The sequence below is a fragment of the Protopterus annectens genome, chromosome 2.part1, assembly GCF_019279795.1.
Source record: "Protopterus annectens isolate FY-2018-M chromosome 2.part1, PAN1.0, whole genome shotgun sequence".
In the NCBI taxonomy this organism is placed as follows: domain Eukaryota; kingdom Metazoa; phylum Chordata; order Ceratodontiformes; family Protopteridae; genus Protopterus; species Protopterus annectens.
Genome location: NC_056729.1, coordinates 1007776783 through 1007800098, shown reverse-complemented (window position 1 = coordinate 1007800098; position 23316 = coordinate 1007776783). Strand labels below are relative to the sequence as shown.

The 23316-nt window shown below is 43.1% G+C and overlaps 1 protein-coding gene across 1 annotated transcript in view; it reads right to left on the bottom strand.

Moving 5' to 3' along the window:
- Positions 1-23316, bottom strand: part of WDR1 (WD repeat domain 1) — a 549035-nt gene that overhangs the window by 186388 nt on the left and 339331 nt on the right. Inside the window, exons 6-7 of the mRNA XM_044063522.1 lie at positions 21694-21771; positions 9701-9781 (exon numbers count right to left, since the gene is read on the bottom strand). Coding sequence (XP_043919457.1) covers positions 9701-9781; positions 21694-21771 — 159 coding nt within the window. The remainder of the gene's footprint in view (positions 1-9700; positions 9782-21693; positions 21772-23316) is intronic.

The window sequence follows — 23316 nt, the reverse complement described above, 5'->3', positions numbered from 1 at the left end:
CATCCTCTAGGAAGGCCTGATGCAAACAAATAACTGGTGCCAGAACCATGGCCTAAAACTCAAATAAAAACCTGCATAATTATATCCTTTGAGAACACTATCACTCCTGCAAATTACAACATTGACAATATTCCCCTAAGACTAGACCCAGTGTTTAGGAAAGTACAGTTTTGTACCTACCATAAAATGTAGATGTCCAATAGACATGCAACTGCAGTCATAACATGTGGGTTGTCCTGCCTCAGGCAGCCCTCGGTCGGCCGGATTCCAAAGTCTGGGTCCGACGTCGGCTGATGCCGCATTTCTCTCCGACGTCAGAGCGGCTGGAGTACATAAGCATCAGCCGACGCCATTTTCTTCAGTGTTTCTTGCCCCAGATGCCAGGTGCCCTCCAAGGAAGGCTGTAATCAAATTGGAAGACAAAAACAGGATTCCAAACAAATACATGAGCAATAAAACAAATACACCATAACAGATATCCCCAGCTAAGAAGTAAGAGGGATAGGAGTGGACCCTAGGCATAGAGGGGTATGGAGGGAGGGAAAATCCGACTGCAGTTGCATGTCTATTGGACATCTACATTTATGGTAGGTACAAAACTGTACTAATGTCCTTCAAGAATGCAACTGCAGTCATAACATGTGGGTAGAATACCATAGCTTAGCTGGGGGAGGAGGAATGCTCTAGGAAAAAGATGGTGTGGCAATCAAACCCTGCAGGACTGCTGAAGCAAAGCCTGCTCTGGATCTGGAGTATAGAGGGAGATTGTAGTGTTTGGAGAATGTATGCACGGAGCTCCATGTAGCAGCTTCTAGAATGTCCTTGGTAGGCACCCCTCTTAAGAATGCTGTAGAGGTGGCTGTAGCTCTGGTGGAATGTGGTCTAACATTGGCTGGAACAGTCTTTCCATGAAAGGAATAACAGAATCTGATGCAATGTCCAATCCATTTAGAAATAGTCTGTTTTGAAATTGCTTTTCCTTGGACTGCAGGGGCGTAAGCTACAAAAAGTTCAGACTTCCTACTGGCCTTGGTTCTGTCCAGGTAGTATCAAAGTTGCCTGTGAATGTCCAAGGTATGCAACAGTCTTTCCCCCTTGTTCTCAGGTTTGGGGAAGAAAGCAGGCAGATGAATGGCTTGATTTAAAGAAACCCTAGATACCACCTTTGGCATAAAAGTAGGGTTGGTCCTTAATGAGACCCTGTCTCTGAAAAATAATAAAGGGCGGTATTGCCATTAGGGCCTGTAACTCCGAAACCCTTCTTGCTGAGGTAATTGCCAACAGGAAAGCTGTCTTCCATGAGAGAAATTGCAAGTCAACTGAAGCTGCTGGCTCAAATGGAGGTAGAGTCAGTTTTTCCAAGACAAAATTGAGGTCCCAGGCTGGCACTGGGGCCTTTCTTGGAGTCTTAATGTTTCTGATTCCCCTGAGGAATTGCCTTAGTAAGGGGTGAGAAAAAACAGGAGGATCAGTGTTGTATCTAGCTGAAATAGCAGATGCATGTATCTTTATGGAAGAATATGAGAGGCCGTTCTTTAACATATCTGCCAAATATTCCAAGATGAGTGGGATGTTCAACAATGATGCATCATGTCCCTTGCTGGTATTCCAAATGCTGAATCTTTTCCACTTTGCTAAGTAAACCTTTCTGGTGGATGGTCTTCGAGCCTCTGTTAGTATCTGCTGAACTTCCTTGGAGAGAGATAAGCTGAAGTTATTTATGGGATCTCCCAGGCTGTTAGCTGCAGTGTCTGAAGATTGGGATGCAGTGTTTCGAAATTGTGCTGAGTCAAAAGTAGAGGCCACTGGGGAAGGGCCCACTTCCTGGTGACAAATGCTCCGAAGTAGTGGGTACCAGTGGTGTCTTGGCCAGTCCGGAGCTATTATGATTCCCTTGGGTTTCTCTGCTTTGATCTTTAGTAGCACTGAGGTCATCAGTGGCAGAGGTGGGAATGCATCGATTGCTAGGGAGTTCCAGTTGAATGAGAGGGCATCTGTTTTCCAAGCTTTTGGATGGTATGTCCTTGTGCAGAATTTTGGTATAAGATGGTTTAGGTGAGAGGCAAATAGGTCCACTTCTGGCTTGCCCCATGTCGAAGTGAGTTGTCTGAAGGCCTTCGGATGTAACCTCCACTCGTGTGGATCTGTGAAATTCCTGCTTAGGCTGTCCGCCAACACATTGTCTTTTCCTGGAACAAACTGGGATTGTAACTGGATGTAACAAACTGGGATTGTAACTGGATGTTTAGGCTCAGTGATTTCTCCCAAAGCTGCATTGTCAGTCTGCAAAGGGGGTAAGAGTGGGTGCCCCCTTGCTTGTTTATGTACCACATCACAGTGGTGTTGTCTGTCCGTATCATTAAATGGCCTTGCTGGAGTTGGTGTTGAAAGGCCTCGATGGCATGCATTACTGCCAGCATTTCCTTTTGGTTTATATGCAGATGTGTTTCCTTTGGAGACCATTGTCCTTGTATACACCTGCCTTCCATGTGCACCCCCCATCCAAGGTCTGAGGCGTCTGTAGTCATGGTCTGTGTTATCTGTGGTTTTTTGAATGACATCCCTGTGTTTGCCTGGCTCACTGAGGCCCACCATAGGAATTCCTTTTGTAGGCATGGAATGAGTGGGATGATTGTCTCCAAGTTGTTGCTGTGTTGAGACCAAATGCTTTTTAGGTACCATTGAAGCTTCCTCATGTGTAGTCTTGCTAATGGAACCAGGAGAATGCAGGATGCCATGTAACCCAGGGCCTGTAGGCATCTCCTTGCAGTCATCTGGGTGAGGTTTGCTAAACCTTTAAAGTAATGAGTTAACTTCTCTTGCTTGTCTTCTGTCAGGTAAGCCATCTGAGAGGTTGTGTCTAGTTTGGCTCCTAAGAAGATTATTTGCTGGGATGGCTGCAGTCTTGACTTTTGGAAGTTGACTGTGTATCCCAGAGCTTGAAGTAATCGTATGACATAATCCAGGTTTTTTGTCAACATCAATTTGTCGTCCGCTTGTATGAGGCAGTCGTTCAGGTACGGGTAAATTTGTATTCCCTGGAGCCTGCAATGAGCAATTACTGAAGCCAGGCATTTTGTAAATACTCTGGGCGCAGTAGATAAGCCAAATGGCAATGCTGAGAATTGATAATGCTCTGGCCCTGCAAGAAATCTGAGGTATCTTCTGCAGCTGTGTCTGATAGGGACATGCAGGTATGCCTCCTTGAGGTCCAGAGTAATCAGCCACGACCCCTTGCCCAGCATGGGAAGGAGTTGCCGTAGAGTCAGCATTTTGAACTTTGGTACTATGAGAAAGGTGTTTAATGCGGACAAGTCCAGTATTGGTCTCCATTGAGATTCTTTTCTTGGAACAAGAAACAGTCTTGAGTAAAACCCCTGGCATTGTTCTTGCTGTGGAACTCTTTGTATTGCTTGACTTGCTTGATAGCCTCTGCCCTCTGATTTTGTGGCAGGTTTGGCATGCCTTGTTTTCTTGGTAGGGTATGAAAATGAAACCTGTACCCTCGGTTTATAATGTCCAAAATCCATTTGTCCTTTGTCAGTCTTTGCCAATTTTCTGCAAACAGAGATAATTTTCCGCCCAAGGGAGCTTCTAGTTGTTCCGTGGTAGGCGGTAGTAGAGGAAAGTCATTGAGATTGTGGTTGTGGGGCAGGTGAAACCCCTGCGTCACTTCTTTGGTTTCCTGGCTGCCATTGTCGTCCCCTGTAAGGGCCTCTGTATTGGCCTCTTCCTTGGCCACGTCTGTTCTTACCCCTTTGAAACTTTTCTGGATTAGGAAAGGACCAGTTTTTTGAAGGCCAATTCCTACTGAATCTGGGGGGTTGAACCTGGAGGAAATCCTTCACAGTCTGAACTGATTTTGCTTTTTCTTCTATGGTCTTTAACACATCCTTAGCATTGCACCAAAAGCTTGTTCTTTTCCAAAGGTGCATCCAGAAGTTTTGCTTTTACATGATCTGGTAGAGGTTGATCTTTTAACCAAGCATGTCTACGAATGACTGCCCCTGTCATAGCTGCCCTACATGAAGCTTCCAGTGCATCATATCCACACTGCAGGAAGTGATTGCTTACTTGCTGAGTGTTATGTACAGCTTCCTGCAAAGCCTTCCTGTCTAAGGGATCAGGAGTGGCTAATGTTTTTTGTAAGTCTTCTAACAGATAATCCTGATATTGTAACATATGGAAAAGGCAATTTAAAGCTCTCATAGATAAGGTAGTGGATGTGTAAACCTTTTTGCCCCATCTCTCTAATGACCTAGCTTCCCTGTTGGAGGGCAAAGGATTTTTTGAGGTGGAGGCTGAAACTCCTTTAGGCCCCTGTGAAATAGTTTCCAAATCAGCGGTGTGGGCCCTGAATAAATGGGAATGAGTTTCAGGGACCCTGTAATACCCGTCTGGCTTGGCTGGAGCAGGAGGAAGAGAATCAGGGGTAGCACTAGAGTCAGAGTACAAATCATCCAGAACATCAAGTACAGGAGGAATAGCTAAGGGCCTGTGCTGAGGCTTCTTAAGGAAAGTCCTAAGGCGTTTCCTAGAATCAGAATATTCCTGACCTGGCCACTTGAAATGTTCCCTCATGGTGTGCAGAACTTCCCCAAAAGAAATATCCTCAGGAGGGGAGGCCGAGGGGATGGAATCTTCTGCATCCGAGTCCTCATAGGTTTGGAAGAGCTCTTCCTGGCTATCAGAGTGTACAGAGCCCTCAGAATCTTCATCAGAAGGAGTAGGGTCAGAGGGTTCAACCCGGGGCCTTTTATCAGGAGGAGGCTGGGATCCTCTCTCAGGATGGGCCTGTGAACCCCTAATCATGGAAATCAAATCAGCAGCCATGGACATAACTTGAGTCTCTGGAGTCGGCTGAGGTAAGGATTTAGGAGTTATATGCTTTGTTTTGCTGGCTGCCTTAGCCCTAGTGTAGGCCTTAATAGACATGGCCATAGGGGGCCTGGCAGCTCCACGTGCAGGAGTGACCTTGTCTACAGCAATGGTCTCAGGCATTTCCTCTGTTTCGGTATCCGGAGGAAAATCTATAACTGGCGGAGTAATGTCTGGAATCTGAGTCGTCGGTAATGCGGTGTCTTCGGTTCGGAGCGGTGGAGAGAGAGAGTCTCAGAGGGAACCGGAGCACTCGCGCTATGTTTTGGCGTGGAGTCGGTGGTAGACGCGGGCCGAGGATGTCGGTCCCGGTCTTTTCGTTTTTTGGGAGTTTGCGATGTCGGAAGATCCGACGGCATGGTGTAAGCAAAAATATCGCCAAAAAAATCTTCAGCGAACTCCGCCCGGCGCCTGAGAGTGCGCTTGTTGAAGCGAGCACAGGCTACACAGGCCGAGACATCGTGGTCTGGGCCCAGGCAAGGGAGACAGTAAGAGTGGAAATCCTTATGAGGTATTTGTTTACCACAAGAAAGACAATTGTTAACTTTTTCAGTAATTTCTGACATCAGCTGAGGCAAGAAAAGGTCCCCAACGGGGTACTTAGCTTTTTTGATGACTTCGGTATCGTAGAATACAGGAGCTGACCGACCGGCACTTGCGAACTGCTTCTGCTTCGGGCACCGCGCAGCAAGAAAGACTGAAGAAAATGGCGTCGGCTGATGCTTATGTACTCCAGCCGCTCTGACGGAGAGAAATGCGACATCAGCCGACGTCGGACCCAGACTTTGGAATCCGGCCGACTGAGGGCTGCCTGAGGCAGGACAACCCACATGTTATGACTGCAGTTGCATTCTTGAAGGACATCTTGGAAACTCAGGTTGACAGTAACCTAAACTTTAATCACCATGTGTCTTTGGTAGTAAGAAAATCCTGCTACATGGCACAATATACAAGAGCATGGTATCTAGACCCAAGGGGATCACAGTCCCACTATACCCAGCCTTCAATTAGACCAATAAAGCAAAATGAAAAAAAGGGAGTACAATGTACCCTTCAGCATGTATCGGACCAGGCATTTGCAACAGCTGGAGTAGCCACAGAGGTTCCTCACTACAAGGAATACAGGGTGTAAATATGTCTTATGCAGACAGTCTCAAAGCTCTGTCCCTGTACTCAGGTCTCCTAGAGACTACTGAGGGGAGATCTATGGCTAACCTACAGGGCATTTTCCAATTCAGCCATGATGAATCTGCTACACATTTACAAAACAAAGCACCAGAAATATCTGATCTAAGGATCTAAAACTCATCTGTAACCAACAAAACATGTTATAAGGATAGGTATGTGCCTCAGGATTACCCCTTCAGTGGAACAGAATCCCTATTCATATGGAACAAAGCTCTCCCCCAAGTCTATTCAAATGCAGTTTGACAAAATGAATGAGAAATTGCAAATTCCCTGTGGCCCACACGGACAGGGGCCGTTTGTGGATACCCTAAGGCACAAGCACATACCAAAGCAATTCTACCCCATAGGCATGGATACTTGGGAAAATCATGAACAGCTATGCTTCAAGAGTCTAGGGCCATTAGCCTAGTAACATCCTGTAATCTTAAGATCCTATCTTACCAGGCCAAGCTTAGTCATCTCATATTACCACAGTTCACATTCACCACAAAATTTTTTTTTTGATAGTGTAAGCATCAAATCCTTGACCAGACACCTTAACCAGTAAAAAACTGGAAGTATGAAGTACTACTGTGTTACAGTCTCTCAAACTGAGGAATCATATGGGACCACAAACATAACTGGTTACCAGTCCACACCACTAAGCCCATACCATTTCATCCTCACATAACTTAACATGATGATCTTGCACATTAACACACTTCCATGTGTTTTACTACCACACTTCGTGGCACAAATTCAATATTTTGAATATGCCAATGTTCAAAAAGTAAAACATAAAGCCACCCAGTTGCCTTGCACAAGTTTAGAAAGGGACAAATAATGAAGTTCACCTTGTTCTTTTTAAAACAATGCCACTGCATAACAGCTGTACACCACGACAGGATAGTGGATGACTCACATTTGTAATCATGGCAGGGGAGTGGGGCTCTACTTAGTCATTCAGGCTTCACTCTTGTAACAAAACAATTTCCCCACTGCAGGTAAACAAAATGGACTGCCAACTCCATGCCATGGTGTACATTAATAATGGTTGAGGGTCACTGCTCAAGTTCCAGTCTCACTGTATTTAATCTCCGTTGTTCCACATAAATTGCCACACTCTTCTTACTTAGCTTCTTTCCTCCATACTGTAATGGTCATTTGTCTGCATCATCTCACTACTAGTTCTGCTTTAATGAATTACAGAATATTTATGGACTTTTTTGTTTCAGCAGATGGTTTAACATTACCACATTATCATAGGTTTTTATTAAGTTTATAGCCAAAACAGACCATCAGGAAAGCTCAGACACATCAACCAGTATTGTTGGAAACTAGCAATGTCTCCATTAAGAAGACTATCCACATGTGACATTATTATCAACCATCCAGTCACCCAGAGTGGTTTTAACGATTACTAGGAAAGTACTCTGCTTGGCAGGTAACGACAGCCTCTTTCAAAAACAGGGTACAAGTTGGGTTAGGTATCTGTCACACCACCTGGTCTTGACATGATAGCATAGGTTTAAGTCTCTACATGCGTTTTCTTTAACACTTGCGCTATTTAGGTGAAGGAGTTCAAAGAGCTCTGGGTCAATCACAGCATGTACAAGTAAGCAGAAGTCACTTCTCAGGAATTTGTACAACACTGTACAGCAACAAAACTTTATCAGAGTATCTCACAGTACGGAGATCGGAGACCTTTTTGGTGAGGAAGTGTTTATCTCCCTTACTGTAATTCTGACAGCTGTCCCAGTGACCCAGGTCGTACATTGGGTCTACTGGCACTCCAATTCACCTTCACAGTTCAATGTCCAGTTTAATCCACAGCCAATGAGGAACCCAAGGGTGTCCTGGGGGGGGTCTATATGACCTACCACTTTTCCAACCCCCTCCCCTGCATCCTGCATTCTTCAACAGAAGTCTGTGGGCTACTCCCCTCTTTGGACCATGTACCCCCTTAGGGAGAGTCAACAAATGCCCTTACCCATCTTAACCACACCCATCTCTCTCTGATGTTAAGTCAGTGCCCTTACCCATCTTAACCACACCCATCTCTCTCTGATGTTAAGTCAGTACCCAAGCATCTAAGTGAACCCAGATCAACTGGGTCATAATCATATCCCTCTATGTCACTACAGCAGCTTGTTGGCAATGAAACATTGATGTTTAAGTTACTTTAGGTGCTCTGTGAGGTACATGCCATAGGATGCATTAAATTCAAAGATGGCCCTAATAAAGCACCTTCTTTGTCCCTTGAGGAGATGTTACAAAGAATAAGATGTGCAAGGTAGAATGATTTTCTAACCACCACACAGACATGATGATCACAGAAGAGTCCGTTATTAACATATGGACAGATGTACCAAGTCCTTGATGACGCTGTCACACTTGTGTGGAATGTTACCTATATGGTAAGCAGCAGTGATGCTAGACTTACCAAATTAAACTATGCTGCATTTCTTGGTGTTAAGGATGACCAACACACCAAGCATTTATTTGGTACAGACCTTTCTAGGGAATAAGGGTATCAAAGAGATTTGATAATTGCCCCCCATTTGAAATAATCATTAGCACTCAGGTAGACATCAGCTTAGGTCACAGAAATACCCCAACCTTAATGGTATGGGTTCTGCCAGACAGCCAATTACCAGTCAGATGAACTGTTAATGTTGAGCTGGCAGAGTTTCTCATCAACAGCATGGTGAATGCTGTAAGGCCATGGCAAGTTTTAGAGGAGCAGTGTGGACTATGTATTACCTATCCATGGCCTCAGTAGCCCTTTCAATGAAGTCAACCAAGTTGAACGGGCACGATGACCTGACTCACAAAACTAAAATAATGTGCATTGAGGGACAGATTACCAATATCATTATTTGTTCAGCTGTAATACATTCCAAAACCCTGCAAATAAAACTAACAGGTCTGTAATTCCCAAGGTCAGCAGCGGGACCACATTTATGCAAGTGCACCCCAACTGCCATTCTCCACTCCAGGGGACATAGATAGTTGAAGGACTTAGCAAAATCCTTACATTAACTCTTCAGCCTATGTGGGGACTTCACACTTCTCAGAAGCTATCATGGATATTCCCAGGACACACTTCTCAGAAGCGATCATGGATATTCCCAGGACACATGAAAGTATTTAAGTACCAAAAGGGCTTTATCTAAACTGATTGCAAGAGTGTGGAGGTTGGGAAGTGGCACAGAGAACTGAGGGGAAATTTGAGTGATGCTTTCTGGTAATCAAGCAATGTCTGATTCAAAACATCTGCAACTTTACCCATCATCAGTAAACTACATGGTTCTGAAATTGCTTTCTATAAATGCAGTAAAAGCATTACCTGTGTAAGGAATATCCCCCTGCAGCAAATCTCGTATGCCTTTAACCTGCACTACAGTTTATGCCCTTTCTAGTAGTTCTAAAAAGGACACAACATACGATGCTGCAAGTTCTTTTTTAAATTCCAGTCTCAATTTTACTCAGTTTTTAAACAAATGCATTATAATACAGGGTCACTATTATTTTAGATATAGAGAATGCTCTTAAATATTTACACAGATTTAAATTTAGCAACAGAAACAATGAAAAAAATAGCATAAATAAATACAGACAGAGCAAACAAGCCAACAAAATGAGAATTACTTACTGCATATATTCCACCATCATGTGCCTTGGACCCTCCTAATGCAGACACTTTCTCACCCGTTTTGCCATCGTAGACAAAAATCTTTAATAAAAAGAAAAACATTTGACAAATGTAGCAGTCTGCAAGACAGTACTCATTTCAATACATTACCAGGAACTATTCCACTGTAAACAGTCCATTAAATAAGGGGGAAAACGAGATCTCATTTTCCAACAGAAATCTCTTACAACTTTTCCATAATATGGTTCACCTTAGCTACATCTAGCTAAAAGTGCAATCATTAATAAAGTCAAGCAAGCATCTCAAACTCAAAAAGCTAAGGGATAGTCTTCCCAGTTAATTCCCAGAAAAAGTACATCACCAAGGAGAAAACACTATTATGGGAAACAGAGTTTACCCTGGGAATCACTTCAGTGGCTCTGCTGGACAGAGGCACAAGGAACTAATCTAAGGAGGTGGCAAAAGCCAACATATTCTTGCTAGGCTTATAAATGCCTTCGGGCAGCTAGCCTAGTACCTACCCATGAACCTAAATGGCCCTGAGAGCAGAGGAGGTTCAGCTTTTTCCATATTCCTGCCACTGGCTGACCAGACACCATTAAAAGCTAAAGGATCTGAAGAAGCAAGTGAATTATTAGGTTCACAGATTCCTTAACAGATGATTTAGACCCCAGTATACATTAAGAATCACAGTATACTGGAATCAGGATTGCCTTTCTCACTATGAAAAGGGTCAGCTGACTGCAGTTTGAATTGCAAACAAAATTTAAAAACGTGAATGACTTAGTTTATGTATTCTGCATTCCATTATATCAGATCACTGTGTTTATGCAAAGGGATTCAGTGTCCCCCCCCTCTTGGGAGGAGATGTCTGGGGCACAAATTTACTTAGCAAGGAATGAATGGAAACTCTCCTCAAAAATGTGCTACGTAAAACTTCTTCCTACCTCTGATGCCTTTTTTGGAACAGTGAAATTAATTGACTTCAAGCCAAATTCACAAAAAGGTGAAGGTAGTAAGAAACACCTGCAGTCTTTTAAACTAAGCTTCCTACAAGCTTAAGTTACCTTAGAGGGAAATTGGGTATGTGTTGTCCCAGGATGATAGTTTAAAGACTTGCCCAGTAATTGGCTGCAACGTCTACTCAAGTTGATCCACAGAACAAGGAAATTTGGTATACCTTTCTTTAAGCTGATATTTCAGAAGCAGGGTTGTGAACAAATGTTGGTCAGAATAGTCACACAGGTTACAATAAAACAATTCTGTAGTGGGCTGTCACCCCCCCCCCATGTCTCCAAGAAAATGGCAGCTTTCTTGAAAGACCTATAACCCTTCTCATAACAGGAATTACATTTTCTCCTCAGTCACAACTTATCCCTGCACTCTGACAAAACTATCCATCAGACAACAGCAAAAAGACTACAATATTTCATACACATTAACCATCTTGAACAGTTGGTAAAACTCCAAAAAGCAGCTAATAGCTACTATCCTGACAAACATATTGGCCATCTATGCTGAGCGAAAGACTGCTCCACATTCGCTCCACATTTTCACACTGAGCACAATGCTGTGCTGTGATGTTCCTCTTATACAGGAAGCTTAATTAAAAATGACAGCTTCGCTAAAGATGATTAAACGAGGTGCTCCAATCAGTCCTCCTATGTTAATTAAGTACCCTATTGCAACTGTTCAGGCCTCTTGGAGGCTGCAGTTGCATCCAAGAAAGACTCTTGGAATACTAGAACAGCTACTGGTTCAGAAGGCCTCAGTCCAGAAGGTGCAGTCATCTCATTTGGGAAGCAAAGACCTCAGTGATATACTACAAATGCACCAATATGACAGAATTGAGTATTTTGAATTGACAAATCCTCTGGGAATGAGTGACACTCATCACTACTTCATAGGTATGGGGAAGGAAGGATATTTATAACCTGGAATATATTTATTACTTCAAGCGTCAGTTTCTCAAATGGGGGACTTTTCCTTTTGGTGGAGGGATTTTTGATACAGAGCGCTGTTCAAAATCAGAATGCACGCTACAAAAGAAATGGAAGTCCTGAGACAACTTACTCCAACCAATTAGGCAGGCAGGCTAACACTGAGAAAATGACCTGCTAAGAGGCAGCACTTCAGGCTTGGCTAATGCTTGGGCCTATGAGTGTCTTGTCCTTGCAAGTGGCCACCAACAATGTGTGAACTCATGGGCATTTCCTGGGTTCAGACTTAATATGGATGTTATGTTCAACATAAAACATACAGAATACTTTATTTCACAGCAGGGTCCAGTCAACATCTGTAGTGGGCTGTGAAGGCTTTTTTTAGTCCAGTTGGACCTGCTGGGGCAGGTCTGGTGACCTCCAAAAGGGCATCTTCTGAGGCCTTTGTTTTAACTGGCATCAAGGCCACGGCTGACAAGATAATCCAGGCACATCAGCTCTGCCACAGCAAAGTCCCAACTGAACCATCTAGTTTGAGTGTATCTATCAACATCTCCTTTGGAATTCACATGCCCAGTTTTTGCTTTTTTTTTTTTTTTTGGAGGGGGGCATCCATACCACCCTTCTGCTGTGACTGCAGACAGGACAGAATGGTCTAAGACAGTGAGTTTCATTCTAGCCAGGTGTGCCTGGATGACTTCCTGTCTTCTTTTAATAGTCTTTGATGAAAACATGACAAATCTGAAAATAAAAGCAATAAAGGACCAGCACAATAGGAGAAGGAACCAGACCTTTACTCAAAAGTCACAAAGCAGCCACAGACCGGTTTTGGCCCCAAGCCTTCATCAATGTACACACAGCCTTCATCAATGTACACACAGGCTGTAAATTAATAGCATAATCTAATTAACCAATCACCATAGCCCAATTAAAGGCATTCAATTTGTTCCAGTAATGCTGCTTTTGTTAAGCAAGATGAGGAGTTAACTCAAGAGGTTTGTGCAATGTAGATATAATATAGGAAGTTTGTCCCAGACCAGTAATCAGGTCAAGTAAATGAATAAAGGGGATTTGTTGAAATACATGAGTTACGATCAACAAAAAGGTCATCCTATTCGATTCATTACCAGTTATGGTAGGAATACACAGGTATTTATGGATATTATACAAAGTCATTGAGGTATTTTATCGGACAAACGCCTCAACACATTTTTGGAAAATATATGTTTTTCTTTTAGAAAAGGTAAAACCATGGGTGGTTATTTTAACCACTACAAGCGTACTGAAGGAGACAAAGTGGTGGGCTGTTTTTCCTGCAGACACTGCTCATTTGTAAACATAGTTCAAACCAAGAGTTTTCATCTAAATATACACCACCTATACTTAATATTAATGTTTTTGGTAACTGTACCACTGCTTGGGTAAATTTATCTAGTAATATGTACTTGCTCTGCCTTCTATATAGGGTAGACATCTAGACCATTAAGTTTCGGATGTCTGAACACTTCAGCAGTATTAGAAATAAAAATCCTAATAACGCGTCAAACGCACTTTAAAAACACCCCTCTACCCAATTTAGGTTCATTATTATTGCAGGGTTTGGGGGGATAGAAGTTCCAAATTAGGTTGGAAAATATTTTGAATAAAAAAGAAAAAACATGGATAGTGAGACTAGGGGGCTTGTTTTCACCTGGTTTTTAATGAATGCCTTTAATTGGGCTATGGTGATTGGTTAATTAGATTATGCTATAAAAGATTTTTTCTTTACAGCCTATGTGTACATAGATATAGGCTTAGGGCCGAAAACGGTCCGGCTGTTTTGTGACTTTTGAATAAAGGTCTGGTTCCTTCTACAGTGCTAGTCCTTTTTTGCTTTTACTGTTGGATTTTTGGACCTGTGCACTAGCCGTCCGTGCAAAGGTTTTTCTTTTGGTTGCAAATCTGAAAAAATAGAAATGTAATGCACTAGACTTGGCCAAGTAGACATGAAAATCTTTCAGGGATCCCATGCTAACAGGAGTTTGCAATAAAAAAAAAAAAAAAATATATATATATATATATATATATATATATATATATATATATATATATATATATAATCTATATACACATACATACACACACTATTTTGCAATTCAGCAGGAAGAAAAAGTTAACCAAAAAGAGTACTTATCTGCTCTACTTTAAGTCATATGCCTGAACCTGCTTTAGGTGACCCACTCCTGATGGGGTCATTAATGCAGCAAAAAACCCTGAATGAATCTACAAAACCAGTTATGTGAAGACATCTGAGACGAGATGAAGTCAGCCTAGCTATGGGGAAGGATGCACAACTCTGAAACTTAGGCAGATTTAACATTGGGGATCCCTGCATCTGGTATCAATGCAACAGTGGAGGAAGGGGTAGCAGAAACTAGTAAAGGATTTAGAAAGGCTGAAGAGTGGACAAAAAGGTGGTAGTACAGGTTTCTTGCAGAAAAATGTAAAGGAGTACGTTTGGGTCACAACAACCCAGTTGTGAAGTATCACCGGGAAAGAGGAGTGGAAACAAAGCAGGAAACTGTACCAAATCTAGATGACTGGGATGGGGAGTGGACCTTCAGGATGTTACCACACTTGTCACAGCAGAAAAGATGGACATGGCTAACCATTTGGAGACCGTGTCAGTTTAATCACTGGGTGCCAGTACTTGCATGTCCTGAAGAACAAACAACTGACTTGACTTCCTGAAATGTGTTTCTACTAGTATGTCTTAATCTATGTATGATCAGGGTTGTACAGAACTCACTTTTTCCCAAAAGCTTAAAGACAAGAGGCAGGGTAAGTGAATGGATTGGTAGAAGATGGTTCAGAGAGCTCTTTCTTAAATATCTGTTCTTGTGGAAGACTGTTTTAAGACTCTGCAAATTCGTATTTGTAGTTCAGAAGCCTTCTGTCTGATAACAGCTAAAAGAAAAAGTCAAAGACAGATAACTTAAGGTCAACATAGCTAGCAGGTTCAAAGGAAGGGTGAACATTTAGAATGCAAACTTCTGTTCCCAACTGTGACAGCTGGGCTGGATGTAATTTATATCTCCATCAATGCACACCAAGCTATGGGTAATAAGTATACTTAAATACATCAGAAGTGGTAGTGTTGGGCATGGGGAATGGCACAAGATGGGCGAATGCCTTTCTTTTCAAATTAAAACAAGGTCATTTAGATAAATATTTACTACTATCAGGCTCTTTGGCTTCTTGATGAGACAAAGACAGCGCATACACTGAAAATAAGTGTCTCTAAAGTTAAACACATCCTCAAGCTAGTAAGCCAGGCACTTGAGGTTGGGAAACAGTGGTTTTCCCCTCCTGTTGAGTAGGACACTTGCTGTTATATCATGCTCTGCCCTGGGTCAAGCATTCCCATATAGTTCCTTTTTAGACATCTCTGACTTAACTCTTGAGTGAGTGGGCCTTTTGACTTCTCAGAGGGACAAAATATTACCAGCTACCAAGCTGTAAGTGTACAGAGAGCAAAGAATAGCAGCTAGAATGGCTGACCACAAGTGCCCATCATACTGCAGAGGACTAGTCAAAATGTCTATAATGGGGTATTAAAATGTGGAAATCATTCACGCACACTTTAGTTGACTTGCAAAGCATGTGATCTCCATCAGAGAAAGCAGGCACTGACCAATGCTTCCCTCAAGACAGAACAGCTAGCTACTGGCCACTCTCTACTTTTCATCCATTTTACCCTGCCAGCACTCCAGGCCCATTAACCAGATCCTCTAGCAGTAAAACATATGTCTCTGTGCCACGGGACAGGCCCAAAAGATATTTTGCAAAAATGGTGCAGTTTTTTCTGAATCATGGGTTGGCCTTTATTCTGCTACATTCAGTGCCCTGAACCCCTTCAGTATGTATAATTGCTGAGTTTTGGTGTGTACTATATTACAAGGAACTACAACCACACCTTCAAGCTTTCAAAGGTGACATTCCCACTAACAGGAGCAACCCTTACAGTCTCTGAAAAACATAACAGCTGTTGGACAATAACAGACAAACAAAATGCAGAGCTTGTTTCAGATCACTTAATGTGCATTTTAAACACGTTACTTTGCCTAGTCTAAGGCGGCTCACAGTGAACACAGCCAACACTGGGCATGCACAGATACTGCTGTCCAAGCACAATCCACCGATATGCTTAGTTATGAGTGCTGGTGCTGTATACACTGCAGTTGGTATACTAGCTAAATCTTTATGATACAATGTCACACAGCTGAAATGCAACCATTGGTATTATACTGTTGATTTTGACCACTGGACTGCCTGAGATATATCAGAACAAATGAGACTAAATAGAAACAGAAAAATAAATGAAAAGTACAGTTTTGTACCTACCATAAATGTAGATGTTCGAGGATCCACATTGCTGCAGTCCTAACCATTGGGTAGTCCGCTGTCCAGTCGGCCCGAATACCAAAGTATATGGCTGACGTCGGTCAAGGCGCATTAGACTGATGTCAGGACGTCAGGGTACTAATGCGCATGACCGACGTCATATCCTCAGTCTTTTCTTGCCCCAGATGTCAGAAGACCCTAAAAAAGACAAGGCCCAAACCAAAACACCAAACATATATACAATATATACAATAATACATATATATAGTAACTCACACCACCACCCCTAAACAAAGAGGGGAAGGAGGGAGGGTAAATTGGACTGCAGCAATGTGGATCCTCGAACATCTACATTTATGGTAGGTACAAAACTGTACTATGTTCTTCATTCCACATTGCTGCAGTCCTAACCATTGGGTAGAATCCCAAAGCAGAGGTAAGGGAGGCTGGCAAATCATAAGGAAGCAGGAGCTGTCAACATGCCTTGCAAAATAGCTGTGGCAAAACCAGCCCTAGATTTAGAGTAGAGAGGAAGGTGGTAATGCTTAGAGAAAGTATGCACTGAACTCCAAGTAGCTGCCTCCAAAATATCCTTAGTTGCCACCCCTTAGAAATGCTGTTGAAGTGGCAGTAGCCCTAGTGGAATGAGGCCTAATCCCAGCTGGAATCTCCTTGCCATGATGGGAATAACAAAATGAAATGCAAAACCCAATCCACTTAGAAATAGTTTGCTTAGACACAGGCTTGCCCTGAGAACTCAAAGCAAAAGAAACAAACAACTGCTGAGACTGCCTGAAATCCTTAGTCCTGCTTAAATAATAACGCAACTGCCTATGTACATCTAAAGTGTGCAAAATCTTTTCCCCCTTATTTTGGGGATCTGCATAGAAAGTAGGCAAATGAATAGTTTGGTTTAAAGCCACACTAGAAACCACCTTAGGCATAAAGGAAGGATTTGTACGTAATGATACCCTATCCTTATGGAAAATGAAAAAGGGCTCTACTGCCATAAGGGCCTGCAATTCAGAAACCCTCCTTGCAGAAGTAATAGCCAACAAAAACGCAGTCTTCCATGACAAGTATTTCAATTCAGCAGTAGCCGCAGGCTCAAAAGGTTGTAGAGTAAGTTTCTCCAACACAAAATTGAGATCCCAAGCAGGAGTAGGAGCTCTACGTGGGGGTCTTATATTCTTTGCCCCTCTAAGAAATTGCTTGAACAAAGGATGCGAAAACAATGGTGGGTCACAATCATAGTGAGCTGAAATTGCTGCAGCATGAATCTTGATGGAAGAGAAAGACAAACCTTTGTCCAGTAACTCAGTAAGATATTGAAGAGCCACACTCAAATTTGGCTCAGTAATCTCCAAATGGTTTGCTGCACTCCAAAACAAAAATCTCTTCCATTTCTCTGCGTACACTTTCCTTGTACTAGGTCTTCTGGCTTCCATAATCACATTTAAAACTTGCTGAGGAAGCAGAGACTTGCTGTCTTTCAAAACAGAATATGCCAGGCTGTTAGATGTAGAGAATGAAGCTTGACATTGAGCAGATGACCGTCCCTCTGAGACAACAGGTGTGGAATCAAGGGTAAAGGCCATGGAGGCTTCCTTACCAGACTCCTCAGTAATGGGTACCAGTGCTGCCGAGGCCAATCTGGAGCTATTAAAATCATCCTTGGCTTGTCTTGTCTGACTTTTAGAAGCACCTTTGGAAGAAGAGGCAGAGGTGGAAAGGCATACACATGAAGATTTTTCCAAATGAAAGAAAGAGCATCCACTTTCCAAGCTGTGTGATGAAATCCTTTCGTGCAAAACTTTGGCAGCTGGTGGTTTAGTGGAGAAGCGAACAGATCTAGGTCTGGAGTTCCCCATGACACTGTCAATGTTTGAAATACATGAAGATCCAGTTTCCACTCGTGGGGATCCATGATTTGTCTGCTCAATACATCTGCTAAGGAGTTCTGTGCTCCCGGCAGAAACCTTGCCTGAAGAGTTAGTTGCAGACTGAGCGCAGTCTCCCATAAAATCATTGCTTGTCTGCACAATGGGTAAGAATGTGTTCCCCCTTGTTTGTTGATGTACCACATGACAGTTGTGTTGTCTGTTAGAATCAACACCTGCCCTGGAAGAAGTAAATCCTTGAAAGCAATTAATGCAAACTGAACTGCCAACATCTCTTTCATGTTGATATGTAGATGCTGTAGTCTGGCAGGCCACTTGTCTTGTATCCACTTTCCATTTAGATGAGCTCCCCAAGCAACATCTGAGGCATCTGTCGTTAGAATCTGACTTGCCTCTGGCCGGGTCACAGAGAGTCCCTTGTTTAGGTGACATTCCTGAGCCCACCACAAAAATTCCTTTTGAATGCAAGGTATTATTTGAATGACAGTGTCCAAATCCTGGCAGTGCTGTGTCCACAGATTTTTGAGATACCATTGTAGCTTCCTCATATGCAGTTTGGCATTGGGAAGCACCAGAATACAAGATGCCATGAACCCTAAGGCTTGAAGGACTGTCCTTGCAGTCAGCCCGGACTGAAGAGATAGATGATGGAAGTAACTGGAAAGATTCTTTTGTTTGTCCGGGGTTAAAAGGCCATCTGGGCTGCTGTATTCAGTCTCACACCCAGAAAGCACATGTCTTGAGATGGTACTAGACTGGACTTTATTTCGTTCACAGAATACCCTAGGCATCTTAGCACTGCTATGACATATTCCAGATGCTGTAGAAGATCTTCTTTTTCTTGAGCCAGAATCAGGCAGTCGTCCAAGTAAGGATAGATTTGTATTCCTTTTAGCCTGAAGTAAGCTATCACTGGAGCCAGAACCTTTGTGAATACTCTGGGCGCAGTAGATAAGCCAAAGGGCAATGCAGAGAACTGATAATGAGAATTTCCAGCTCGAAAACGCAGGTACTTCCTGCAACTTAGTCTTATTGGCACATGAAGGTAAGCTTCCTTGAGATCTAAAGTTACCATCCAGTGATCTTTGCCCAGCAGAGGTAAAAGCTGTTGTAACGTCAACATCTTGAACTTGGGAATCTCCAGATAAGTGTTGAGGATAGATAAATCCAAAATTGGTCTCCACGTGTTCCCCTTCTTTGGTACTAGGAACAGGCGAGAATAAAATCCTAGGCCCCTTTCTGATACAGGGACTGGCTGAATGGCCCCTATTTGGAGTAACAGAGAAATTTGCTTGTGAGCCTCTTTCCTTTGTGGAGGAGGAACGTCTGGCATGCCTTTGAAAGGGGCAATGTATGGAAATAAAACCTGTAACCGTGGTGAATGATATCCAACACCCATCTGTCTTGAGTAATTAAATCCCAATTTTCTTTGAAAAGAGACAGTCTTCCTCCCAAAGGAGCTGCCAGACGAGAATCTACTGGCAGCTGAAAAGGCAGGTCATTGGGTCTGTTTACGAAAGGACTGACCCCTGCCCTCACCAGAAGTCTGAGCAGGAGAACTCCCTGTTCTAGGCCTAAAAGAACCTTGAGCTCTGCCCCTACCACGTCTAGACCTACCCCTAGACTGGGAATCATAAGCAGGATATATCCATCCCTTAGCAGGCCAATTTCTACTAAACTTCGGTGGCTGCGCCTGCAAAAAATCTTTAACAGTTTGCATAGACTTAGCTTTGTCCTCCATTTTCTTTAAAACAGCTTCCACAGACGAACCAAACAACACATCAGACTGTAAAGGAGCATCCAAAATCCTTGTCTTAACATGCTCAGCTAAATTCTGATCCCTCAACCAGGCATGCCTGCGAAGAACAGAACTAGTGGCAGCCACCCTCGAGGAGGCCTGTACAGCATCAAAACCACATTGCAAAGAATGCTTACCCACTTGTTCAGACACATGAACTAAATCCAGCAACTCTTTACACTCAATACCTTCCGCCAAAGCATCCACCTTAGATTTCAATTGTGAAAGGAGATAATTTTGATATTTTAGCATGTGAAACTGACAATTCAACGCCCTCATGGCTAAAGTGGAAGAAGTATACACCTTCTTTCCCCATCTATCCAAAGCCCTTGCCTCTTTATCAGAGGGAACAGGATTTTTAACAGAGGCCTTAACACCTTTAGGTCCCTGAGAAACAGTTTCCGGGTCTGCCCTAGGACTCTTAAAAAGATACTTATGAGCTTCAGGCACCCTATAGTACCTATCAGGTTTAACAGGGGCAGGAGGCAAAGAATCAGGATTCAGGGAAGCCTCTGCAAAAACATCTTCCACCACATTCAACACAGGAGGTATAGCTAAGGGCCTATGCTGGGGTAAAAACAAGAATTCCCTAAGCCTTTTCCTGGAATCAGAGTAATCTTGGCCTTCCCATTTAAAGTGCTCCCTCATGGAATGCAGAGTCTCTGAAAATGAGAAATCCTCAGGAGGAGAAGCTGTAGGAGTGGAATCATCTACATCAGAATCAGAATAAGGAGGAAACTCCTGCAAGTCTTCCGCAGAAGACTCTGAAGCCTCTGAACACTGTTCAAAACTCTCAAACTCAGGTTCCACCCTAGGCCTCTTATCAGGAGGGGGCATAGAACCTCTAATCATAGTAATCAAATCTTCTGCCATTTTAAGCATATGTTTCTTAGGCACAGAACCTGAAGTGCTAGGAGAAGCCCCCACTGAAGCTAAACTTGGCCTACCTCTCAAAGAAGTTTTGGAAACAGAAGGAGAGGCTCTAATTACCTTGGGAAGAGAGGGAAGAACAGCTACCTGAGAAGCCCCCTCAGCCTGGCCTACTTCCTGAGAGGGCACATCCTGTAACAGTAAAGTTTCAGCCTGAGACTCCCAAAGAAACTCCTGGCAAAACCTCCGGCTCCACTGAGCCTTCTAAAGAACCGACGTCCGGGACTGCCGGTTCATCAACCCTAGGCTTTGCTGTTTTGTCCTTGCGCTTTTGGAAGCGGCGCGGAGCATCCGACGGCATTTTATAATTGCAACGCTTCCCAAACACTAACCTGGCACAGTCTAACCTTCTCTTAATAGTGCGTTTGTTAAATCTAGCACAAGAGCGGCAACCAACAACGTCGTGCTCAGGCCCTAAACAAGGTATACACAAAGTATGGTAATCCCTATGAGGTATCTGTTTCCCACAAGAAATACAGTTATTCACTTTTTCTGACATCCGGTTAAATACTGAGGCAAGAAAAAACCAAAATGTTCCCCAACGGGGTACTTAGCCAACTTTGATTCGGTCTGAAACTCCGACTTCAGAAAATTTCAGAACGCCAACCTGCACTCGCAAAACTGCTTCTGCATCGGACCATGCGGCAAAAAAGACTGAGGATATGACGTCGGTCATGCGCATTAGTACCCTGACGTCCTGACATCAGTCTAATGCGCCTTGACCGACGTCAGCCATATACTTTGGTATTCGGGCCGACTGGACAGCGGACTACCCAATGGTTAGGACTGCAGCAATGTGGAATGAAGAACATCTATGCAGTTATACAAAGCTTTCTTTTTTTTTTTTACTCAGACCTGTGCACAACACTACATCTTCACCTTGTAAATACATCTAGAATGTGCACAAACAAATCTAAATGCGGTAATTTTAGGAAAAATGTATTTTAGCTTCACAAAGATGCATCTTGACTGAAACCAGTTATTTAACCAGTTATAACAGCGAATAGGAAAAGTGAAATAATTATAATGTCATAAGGTTACCTGTCCATCAGCACTAGCTGTAGCAAATCTGTTCCCATCTGGGGAGAATCTCACACAATTGACAAATCGGGAGTGATCCTAAAAGAAAAAGACAATTAGTTCACACAAAACAAAACAAAAAAAAAATACAGTCAGGCAAGCATTCAATAACGCCTCTTAAATTGGGCCATGTTCCTTCTTACCTAAAAGGAAGCCTATAAGCATCTCTTTACACACTGAAACATAGAAGTTAGCAGTAGCAGAAATACCTGCAGCTACAAAGCACACACTTTTCTACAATATATACTGTGGATAATCTGCTGCACTGCAGGGTTCATTGCACTAGTTTGAATTCCATAGCTTCCACTTAATATACAACTCTTGAGCACGTTTCTAACATTAATACATCACTAAGTCCCTAAAAGACGAAGCAAATATAGCAGCAATTCCTATTTACTTTATTCAAGTATTTGCATAGTTTCAGACTAAACAGGAAATAGTTGCTTGATAAGAGTGCTCTCACACACTTGACACAAAGTACAGTTTTGTACCTACCATAAATGTAGATGTTAGAGTGCTAATAAAGCTGCAGTCATTACAGATGGGTTCTCCTGCCGTCAGGCAGGTCCTCGGTCGGCCGAATTCCAAAGTCTTGGTCCGGCGTCGGTTGTTGTCGCCTTCTTCCCTGACGTCAGTGCGACAGGGGTATATAAGACACGGCCGACGCCATTTTCTTCAGTCTTTCTTGCCCCAGATGTCAGGTGCCCCCAGAAGGAAGGCAATACATAATTTATATATCTATGTATAGTCATGCAATATAATCAAAATTCAGTAGTTGCAAGCAAATACACCATAGAAGAATAACCCAAACAGGTTGTTTGTGGAGGAGTTAGCCACTAGGGCTGTACCAAGAGGGAAAGGAGGGAGGGGAAACCTGGACTGCAGCTGTATTAGCACTCTAACATCTACATTTATGGTAGGTACAAAACTGTACTATGTTCATCGTGCATACAGCTGCAGTCATTACAGATGGGTAGAATCCCAAAGCTACGCACAGTGTGGTAGGCACTAGGTGGAATTAGGAGGAGCCAGAATGCCCTGCAACACAGCAGTGGCAAAGCCTGCTCTTGTTTTGGAGTATAAAGGTAGGTGGTAGTGTTTGGCTGCCTCCAAAATATCTTTGGTAGGAACTCCTCTGAGGAAGGCTGTAGAGGTAGCTGTGGCCCTTGTGGAGTGGGATCGGATGCCTGTAGGCACAGATTTACCATGAAAGGAGTAACAAACGTATGCAGTGGCCTATCCATTTTGAAATTGTCTGTTTGGAAATTGGCTTCCCTTGAGCTCCTACAGCATAGGACACAAGGAGTTGTTCTGATTTCCTGAACGGCTTTGTTCTGTCCAAATAGTAACGCAGCTGTCTATGGATGTCTAAGGAATGAAGCAGCCTTTCCCCTTTGTTTTGAGGATTGGGATAAAAGGTAGGTAAGTGTATGGCCCGATTTAAAGCTACCCTGGATACTACCTTAGGCATAAATGACGGGTTGGTTCGTAGGGAAACCCTGTCCTGATGGAAGTTGAGAAAGGGCTGCACAGCCATGAGGGCTTGTAATTCTGAGACCCTATGAGCTGAGGTAATAGCCAGAA